This window comes from Diorhabda sublineata, chromosome 3 (assembly GCF_026230105.1).
Source record: "Diorhabda sublineata isolate icDioSubl1.1 chromosome 3, icDioSubl1.1, whole genome shotgun sequence".
Lineage (NCBI taxonomy): Eukaryota > Metazoa > Arthropoda > Insecta > Coleoptera > Chrysomelidae > Diorhabda > Diorhabda sublineata.
The window spans coordinates 22,062,281-22,072,170 of NC_079476.1; the positions used below are offsets into that span (position 1 = coordinate 22,062,281).

A 9,890-nucleotide genomic window follows, 5' to 3' on the forward strand; every position below is an offset into this window, starting at 1 on the left:
CTACAATATAATTTTAATTAACAATTTTCTTAATGCATTATTATTTTAAGAAACAAACTTTGTCACACATTAGATTGAAGAGAATTATTGTATTTTGAAATTATATATAGTTAATTTTATACTTCTATTATAGCCTAGTATTTAGTGCACATACTTACTTCATGTTGTACTTATACTGATATACTATTGAAAATTACGATATTATCAATACTAATATTATTTTAATTACAGTCAAAAAGTTTTTGAAAATAACTTGTCATGAAATCAACATTAAAAGTATGTAAAAACGTTTACCATATTAATTATAGATATAATTTCACTTAGTTATTTTTTAAGATACAGGTTTTCATCATATCTAAATTATTTTATAAGTCAACGATTATTATGTGAAATAGTTCCACAACTATGACTTACATGCATTGAAAAAGATTTCTTTTTAATATTAAACATAGTCTTTATTCAAAATTCTCTTATAATTAGTACTTTCATCAGTTACCTATAAATAAATTAATCAAAACTTGGTCAATGATAACTGACAAACGATTTAAGTTCTATTTAAGTAACTGATGTGAAATACTGTAATTATTTTAATTCAAAATAACTCCAGGATTCTTAAATTGCAACAGGTAATCGATGAAAGCACTAGCACAAGCAACATTGTAATTTATTAAGCGTTTGTTTACCTTTTCATGTAACTACAACCATAAGGGATTCGAATTGGAGTATATAACAGTTATTCATAAACTTCACTGTTTAGACAATTCTCTATTTTTATAAAGTCAAATTTTCATAACTCCGTTCGCTTAACTTGCGTTCCTAGATATACTCCGTGTCAATGGAAAGTGAGCGTTGAAATAGTTAATGGAATTTTTAAAGCTCAAGCAACGCAGATTGCAACCCTGAGAATCTATCTCATTATTTGATGCGGTATGGTATACTATAAGTACTTTTGAAGCATTCTTGTGATGTACATCCAAATATTTTACTATCGCCATAGAAGATATTTTGATTTTACTTTAATGTAAATCAGTTAAGCACTCCACTAAAAAAATTCAATAACTTACAAATTATAACATAACTTCTTAAAGCTTTCGCTTAATTTTTTCTATTTTGCCATTCCTTAACATTTATCTCAACTCTCAAAATGCCTCTTAATCAATTCCACTTGGTTTTACGATTATAACGCTCTGGACTAAGTGGAACGAGAAAGATCGTGGTCGTAAGTGCTTAGTGGAGTGCACCTATCGTGCACGAAACCTATGGGCTCGTCGTTTATAAGCTTTGCACACAAAAATCAAATGGAACAAACCTCGGTAAGTTTTATGTCAAGTGTTAAATTTAGAAAAATGTCTGGACGCACAGATCTTAAATTTGACAATTTGAAACGTCGGTTTTAACCATTGTGCATCCATGTGATCGATTGTGTGTTCAAATTGTGTTATTGGAAAGCGACAATTATTGTAGAGGATTTTGTATTTTAAATTCGTTGAATGCGAAATATTTAAATTATTTTCGCCTCTCATATTGTTGAATAAAAAATTAAGAATTCTAAAAAATGTAATTACTACCTATATTAATTGGGTACGAAATTTAGTTGATCGTCTGTTTACAAGTTAAGCATCTGTAATTTGTCAACCAGGTTAAGATGAAATGGATAAAATAAACACACACGTAATATATTTGAAACTAAAAGGATGTATTAGTGATTATTGTGAGTTGGAATGTATAAAGGAAGGTACTTTGAATGTTGACATGAGAGAATTACTGGTGAGCTGCTTAAAGTACTCCTTAGAAACAGGCTCATTATGTGATATGAAATTATTAGAAATAGATAGCATATTAGATTTTTTAAATGATGAATTGAATAGTGGACATTGGAGCGATGTTCCAATTCATACAAGACATTATTTTACAATTGCAAGCTTTGTTAAATGTCTCGTACTTTTAAAAACTAACAATTGCGATAAGGAACAGCTTTTAAAAACGTGCTTAAAATGCCTCGATATTGGTTTGTTACTTGGAGCTCCATTAGAAAATAATTTGGAAATTTTAACAAATTCTGCCAAAGTTTTAAGAGAAGAAATAAATAAACATGTTTTGAAAGATTCAAATAAAGTTGAAATTAAGAATAAACGGAAGATTACAGAATATGATAAGTTTTCTAAGATTCCTGGCATATTAGTAGACTCAATAGATTCTCCTTCAATAGAATATTTTAATAGCAAATGGTTCCTACCTCAAACTCCAGTTAAATTGACAGGTAAGCTTCTGAAATATCAAAATAATTTCACATTCCTAGATAAAAACTTAGTTGGGAAATAAAACACAAAACTTGGAATTACTGAGTAATAAGACAGTTTAAGATGCAACAAAGTGCATTTGATTCAGGAGAGCATCAGGAAACTTTGTTAACAAAAATTATTAATGAGGAATCAAAATTGCATTTGTGTAGGAAAAAAGTGCATCTCAAATTGTTAAAAAATAAAAAATTTATAACTTTTGCATTGGCAAAATATTATATTCATGGACCATGGTGCTTGGTGGGCAAGGCAATTTTGTCATTTTTATGAGGACTAAATGCCATTCTTTTAGTTCCCATCCCCAATCAGTATAATTCATTCTACATTCCTCCTTGTAAAAGCACATTTGCACTTGTAAATAGAAGCTTTTCAAGGCGCAATATTAGTAGTTTTTCACCATCACTTCTAGGATAGCAGAAACAGAACTTACCTTCATATTTCTCATGTACTATTTTCTTCATATGAAGCTCGTTTTTTTACATGTATTACCAAAAGTTCAAAATAATATTGGTTGATACAAACAGTTTCTATATCTGACGGTGATAAACTCAAAAACTACCAAACAGATTTTCATGTGGTTTTCACCAATAGATAGTGATTTATAAAGAAGGTTGAGATATGTAATTTCTCAAGGTTTTTGTGTAATTTTGTTGAAATATGATAATTGGTGGAAGTGTCAAAAAAATCCAACCACATTGGAATCTGTATTAGATAAAATATACATTTTATAATCTTAATAAGCTATTGCTTCAGGAATTAGTTTACTTTCATATGTATTTATGTTGTTTATTATATACATATTATATCGGTATTTCCACTGTTTCTTTTAAAAACAAATTTTCGATAAGATTGCAATGTAAGTAACTAATGGCCAGTTGCACCCTAAGGTTAACAATGGTGTACATTTTAACAATGGCTTAATTTTTTTTTAATTGCACGGTGTGTTAAACCAATAAAGTCTTTAAACTATCATTTAATTAAACCCCCAAAATCGAGGCCTAAACTGATTTAGTTAAACAGTTTCTAACCTATAATTTGGTAATTTTGTGTTTAAAAACACAGCAGAAACAATCATTATAGCTATAGGTATTACACAATATTATTGTCTCTGCTCTCATAAGTAACAAGACATTCTTTTAGTTTACTGAATTAAAAAATTGGCAGTAAAAGCTACAGAATTTCCCTAGAGAGTTGATAATAAAGCGGATCACTTTACAAATTAGGATATTTTATCTTTTTTATAAGGTTCAGACTTTTAAATCCAACAGTTATTAATATTTTGGAGCAAATTGAGGATAGTCTCATATCAATTCTAATTCTTCCAGTAACCATAGTTAAACTATATTATATTTTAATATATGATAATGGGATTTTATTCATTTTAATTAGATGTATTTTTTCATCAGAAGTTTATGATCTTACGCATTTAGCAATTTCACTAGAAAATCTTAAAATAGAAAAAAAAACACGAAAAAACTGCTTGTACAACCTTAAAATGTATGATATGAATATATGTGTTTGTGCGAATTCTTTTAATTTTTAAGAAAATTTCCCCAAATTTGTGACATAACTTGAACGGTGTGCAAGCAATTATGATTTAAACCGTTGTTTGAATTTTAACAGCCCGTTATTTTAAACAGTGGATTAGGGATTACGGTGCAAATGGGCAAAAACAATTTAGATTGAACCTTAACTGTTCAAGGTTGTCTGGAACATTGGCCAGCTTCAAAAAAATGGCTCGATTTAAACTACTTATTAGAATTGGCAGGTGATCGAACTGTTCCTGTTGAAATTGGTTCTCATTATGTTGATGCAAATTGGTCACAGAAGTTAATGACGCTTAAAGAATTTATCACTAAATATTACGTAAGCGATAATGGAGATATTGGATACCTTGCTCAACATAATTTATTTGAACAGGTAGATATATTGCTTTAATTATTAATCAATAAATACTAATCATTTTACAGAAATCAAGGTTTAGAACATTTTACTGTTTTTTGACGACCCAAAATTCCCATAAATATGTCAAATTCTCCTCACCTGTTAGCCCTGTTGTGGTATGATCAGCAAATTGTATTATTTTTTATTATATCTCAAATATATCTATTGTTCACACACAATTAACCAGTCTGGCTATTTGAAAAAATGTCTTATTTATTTCCCTATATTTTTACTGCTTCTACTTTCTCAACAAAACTTAAAGGTTTTAATTTTTGTTCCCTTAAGCATCTGCAGAAATGTTTTCTTATTGAATATTTATAAATCAAAATACTTTATGTCATGTAGAATCAATAAGTATTTTTTTTTAGATAACTGAGTTAAAAGATGATATTTGTATTCCAGAATATTGTTGTTTAAGTTTAGATTATGAAAACTCATGTGAACCAGATATAAACGCATGGTTCGGCCCTAAAGGAACATTATCTCCCTTGCATACTGATCCAAAGAACAATCTTCTTGCTCAGGTAGGGTATATTGCATTAAGTCAATATTATTCCTTGTTTCTTATGGATATTAAATGATAAGCAAAGTTTTCATTTTGAAAAAAAAAATTAATTTGATCTGCTTGTGAGAAGAAAAATTTATCTTTGATAATTGAGAACCTTTTTTTGTTTGTAGTTAAAAATTGAAGCAAAGCAATTTTCTGTTCAAAATGATATTAAATGAGATAAAAAATGAACAAAATGAAATTAATTTTAATATGAAGTATTAGGATAAGTTGAAAAATGTTTTACATAATGTTGTGTTGTAATTTTTAACATAAAATGATAATGTAATGTAATTTTTTTTATTTATTTAAACTTTTTTCAACAGTGGGGTGAATTTCTACACAATGTCACTTACCTCATTTATTTACACATTTACACTAGACACTATAATAATTAACTTATCACTACTTTGTAATTTATATAAATTTACCAGATACTTTTTACTATTTCGTTCTATTCACTATGAGTTAAGCTAGTGGATAAAGAAACATATATACATATATATATATATATATATATATATATATATATATATATATATATATATATATATATATATATATATATATACTTTTTACTATTTTGTTCTATTCACTATGAGTTAAGCTAGTGGATAAAGAAACATATATATATATATATATATATATATATATATATATATATATATATATATATATAATAAGGCTTTCTTAGAAATTAGTTTAAAAGAAACAATATAAACAATTTTAGACTTTTCCATGATAACTGGACAGGACCGATTTCACGGTCTATGCTATGGACAAGTTCTTAACAGTAAATTGACTTGTGTTACATTGAAGAAAATAGCCGCAGAGAATTTAAAATTTTGAGCATTGTTTGTAGCATTGTGAATGATCAAAGAAGCCTTGAGCACATATGCCTTCAGATAGGCCCATCATGCCCTTGAGAAGTCGATCATGAACAAAAACAAAAAATTCTTTAATAATTACTTGATGTTGACTATTATCGGTATTTAGATTCTGTTCAGTGGCTGTAATTTTCACTACAAATTGACAAAACTTAATATGCAAGTATTTCACATTCTGTTTCAGGTGTATGGTACGAAGCAAGTAATACTGTTTTCACCTAAAGATACAGAGTATTTATATCCCCATGAAGATAAATTGCTAAACAACACAGCTCAAGTAGATCCGTTAGAACCAGATTTGAAAAATTATCCAAATTTTGTGAAATCTACATTATACAAATGCCTTTTAGAACCTGGAGACATGTTATTTATACCAGTTAAATGGTGGCATCATGTTACTGCATTGGACAAAAGTTTCTCCGTCAGTTTTTGGTGGCAATAAAGATTTGGTTCATCATTTTTTTCATTTATAATATTTTTATTACATCAAAGCAATTAATTATTTTGCAAAATCATTTCAAGAGATATTAATTAACTTTTGTAAAAGAATAGTTTTACTATTTTGCCAATGTTATTAGACCATGGCAGAAGACATCAAAAATAATAAAAAGTGAAAAAAAATTATAGTAGGATGAAACCTATTAGAAAAGGCAGAGGATATAAAAATAATGAAGGAAAAAATGAATTACGAGCTATTCGAGATCAAGAAGTGGGTGGGGGTGAGTTTTTAACGATAAAATATGATTTTATTTCCTCCAAAACTATATGTTCTGCAGATAAAAGTTAAATGGTAAAGTTATAGGTAATATAAAAAATCTAACTAAGAACCTAACGTAAAAACTGATGGGATGCCACTGACAAAGCACTGATTTTTTTGGTTGTTCAATTTCTTTTTATATGTTTTATTAAAACTGTATTTATTTACTAGTAGTTTTATTTTTAGTACTTTCATTATCGTTTGCAAGCAACAATGTTTTTTCATTGTCCTCTCTTCTTTTTTTATCTTTTGACTGGACCCATACTAAATAACTAAAATTGCACATAACTTAAAACTGTTCCATAGTTTTAAGTTATTTGCAATTTTAGTTGTTTCTTAGATAGTATAGCTATGACAAAAAGTTGATAGTAGTAGAGATCCCACTGAAAATTCCTCTTATGATTATAGCTCTGTATTGACGCCATTTTGTTTTTGAACGCTCAGTAAAAATCAATTCAATTAAAAGACAAATAATTGAAAAATATATGAAGGAACGCATTTATTTCAACAACTAAAAACAATACAAAAATGGATAAATATAAATTAAAAACATAACTAGTACATTTACATTAATTTTAACGGAAATTTTATCAACTCCTAAAAATTAATGTCTAAAAATAATGGATCAATTATACTCCATCAAGATTCCTAATAATAAATTAACTTAAATTTCTGATAAATAATCGTCAGTATCAGTAAAGAAGTTAAAGATTATCAGAACAGCCATAGTTAACAAGAATTGTTTATACATTAATCATAATTATTTTAACCAACTCTTAGTGAATTTTTTCTTTTTTAAATAATGTTATTCAACAACTACTTATAATTTCAAGACTGTAAGAATTTTAAAATTTTTAGTTTACAATCAGGTAAAAAATGCTTCAATATTTTTTCTAAAAATAGAAAATTTACTCAATAAAAATAATCATGTTTCCTATATTTTTCTTAAGCTATCAAAGCTAGGATTTGTAAATTTTTCTTCAATAAACATTATACGATTCATTTTAGAATATTATTATAAATATGAAGTTTAATATAGAAGTTAATGACCATTTTACCAATCACCTATGCCTCTTAATGTTACTAAGTACAAAGATGTTACCATACAGATCACTCATCTTTTTTATCACCTTGAATAGTTATCTTTTTTTGGAGTTTGCTGTGCTCCTCGGCCAATCTATCATATTCTTTTGCCAAATTGTCAGCTTGAGTTTTAACAGCCTGTTTATCTTTTTGTTCTAATTTAAGATCCTCTTTAAGTTTAACAATTTTAGATTTCAGTTCATTAATCTGAAAATAAAAAAATTATCCTTGTACAAACTTGTAACTTTAACGTTATCTTTGGTTTTCTTTCTAAAATTTATAAAAATGCCTTGCTTTTAATCTATAGGTAGAAAATATTCACATTTGAAGATAAGCAGTCCTCAAATTTCTTAGAAATAATTAAAATTTCTAATGGATAAAAAGGGTTATTCAAATTCAACATTATTTCAGTTTACAATAAAAATGGCAAAAATGTCTAATTAACTTCCATGAAATTAAAGGGCAATTTAATGTTGTTGTTTTTCGAGATATTTCAATCAAATGATACATTTTTAATAGTTATAGATAATGTCAATTACCATTAAAAATTAAAGGAACCTTTACCTACCGCTAAAAAGGAGTGGCTTTTTGCACACTTTTTCAAAAAACATTTTCTTGGGAATTGAGATGAAGGGAAGTGTTAGTAAGACATGTATTAAAGCATATAATTGTAACGGCACTATGAGTAAATGATGATTATAACCACTGAGAGTTTTTTCAGAAAAAAAGTAGCTAAATGTGATAATTTTAACACCATACTACTAAAAATGGGGAGATCTTGTTGTTTACCTACTCAGAAATTTAACATTTTGTACTAATGTATAATTCTTGTAGAATGTATGTAAAATTGAAGTGTTTCTTTGGAATATTCATTGAAATATTTTATGGTGATAGTGAGCAGAATTAATATATTAAATATTTATTTGGTAGTTATTTCACTCTATTCTCATAAACTTGTGGTGATAAACATTGTTTGTAAAGAAAAATATATGTTTGTAACTCTACGCAGACCTAAGGAAATAGATTAAAAAAAATATTTGCTAATTAGTTTAGCCTCAGAAACTCTTATCAAAGTGTTTATAGGTTATTAAGATAAACAATCTATATTATTTATTGCTAAAGGTTGTTATCACCTGTTCTTAGGAAAATAACAATTATTACTATTTGAAAGTAGCCCTGAAAAAAACTTAAAATTGAAAATATTTTAATCTAAAATTTTAGCAATAGGTCAAGTTTATTTAAACAGTACCTAACTAATAGATATTTTTAGAAATATTCTGAATGCATAGATAAATGTGGACTCACCTCTTCATCATGGGCTTCATTACTCTGATTCTGTGCTTCTTCTCCTCTTTGAGCTAATAAACTCTTAGCAGCAGTAGTGGCACTTTGAGCTTGTCTCATAGAAGCCTCAGATTGAGCTTGAAGAGTAGCTTGTTCAGAAATTAGTATAACAAGTCTCCTTATTACAAGTGAAAGAAATAAAGCAAATCCAGAAATGTAGAAGTTACGTTGGGCTCTAAATAATCTCATACTACCTTGCATTTCCCGATCAAGATGAGCATGACCGTGCTCTTCACTTTCTGTAATAATTATTTTTTTTTTAGTCCTATAGGATTTCAAAAAGCAAATCAAATATTCCTCAATCTAATAATTAATTTGAACTTTGACATAATAATCATAATTGTTTCTTACCAGTATTTGAATATTTTCTCATCTCCCTAATGGCGTCTAGAAGAAACAGCACTAAAATTCCTAGTAACATCAAAAAGTAAAATCCTGCCTGTCTTTGCAATCCTTGCAAAAATTTGGATTTGAAGAAGGAATTCCATCGTTTTGGAGAAGCTATAGGTAGTACCAAAAGAAGTACCACCGCAATTTCCAGATACAAAAAACCGGCAATTAGTGTCCACTGAAGACTCATTTTAACTAATGAAGAATGTAGTTAACAGAGAGGGAGAGTCGATTGTATCTATTTAAAGATCTAAACGATGTCTGATGTGGCTTTATTCTATTTATAAATTACACAAATTATTACTCACGATTCTAAAGATCAAAATGACGTACACTTTTTGTACAAATTGACATCTGACATAGTCAAATTGACAGAATTCAAAAATGCATAAAATTCCAGGAACGGCTCAAGATGAAACATACAGCTATTAGTTGAATATATGATTAACATAACGTAACGGTATTTTTTAAATGTCCGGATTCCAAACAAAATTTAGTTTACCCTTAAATTTATAGACCTCTTGTAGTAATTTTAATTATTAAAAAAATTATATTTAATACAATTTTTGACTCATACAGGTCTTTATTTAAAATTTCAACGACTTGTGCTATACAAAATAATGTAGTAAATATAACCT

At 27.7% G+C, this 9,890-nt stretch overlaps 3 protein-coding genes across 8 annotated transcripts in view; 1 reads left to right on the forward strand and 2 right to left on the reverse strand.

Annotated features, from left to right (window-relative positions):
• Positions 1 to 2,785, reverse strand: part of LOC130441097 (probable ATP-dependent RNA helicase DHX35) — a 33,079-nt gene extending 30,294 nt beyond the window's left edge. For 2 of the 5 annotated variants that reach the window (XM_056774619.1, XM_056774623.1), the window contains exon 1: positions 684 to 818. The gene's annotated coding sequence lies outside the window, so the exon portion shown is untranslated. Of the gene's footprint in view, positions 1 to 158; positions 213 to 414; positions 519 to 683; positions 819 to 2,730 lie in introns of those variants that run through there. The other 3 variants (XM_056774622.1, XM_056774621.1, XM_056774620.1) reach the window with 3 other exon arrangements.
• LOC130441100 (lysine-specific demethylase 8) lies at positions 1,262 to 6,602 on the forward strand. Of its 2 annotated transcripts, none has more exons than XM_056774625.1 (4): positions 1,262 to 2,260; positions 4,003 to 4,220; positions 4,613 to 4,768; positions 5,863 to 6,602. In XM_056774625.1, the coding sequence occupies exons 1-4, from the start codon at positions 1,651 to 1,653 to the stop codon at positions 6,118 to 6,120; spliced, it is 1,242 nt and encodes a 413-aa protein (XP_056630603.1). In that variant the 5' UTR covers positions 1,262 to 1,650; the 3' UTR covers positions 6,121 to 6,602. The 2 variants fall into 2 exon arrangements, with proteins under 2 accessions (XP_056630603.1, XP_056630604.1); XM_056774626.1 differs by having other exon boundaries at positions 1,306 to 2,260; positions 5,522 to 6,602.
• A 304-nt stretch (positions 6,603 to 6,906) lies between these two features.
• Positions 6,907 to 9,632, reverse strand: LOC130441103 (B-cell receptor-associated protein 31). The gene is made up of 3 exons (XM_056774631.1): positions 9,214 to 9,632; positions 8,824 to 9,101; positions 6,907 to 7,725 (listed from the first exon to the last, which is right to left on the reverse strand). The coding sequence occupies exons 1-3, from the start codon at positions 9,440 to 9,442 to the stop codon at positions 7,546 to 7,548; spliced, it is 687 nt and encodes a 228-aa protein (XP_056630609.1). The 5' UTR covers positions 9,443 to 9,632; the 3' UTR covers positions 6,907 to 7,545.
• Between the last annotated feature and the right edge of the window lie 258 nt (positions 9,633 to 9,890).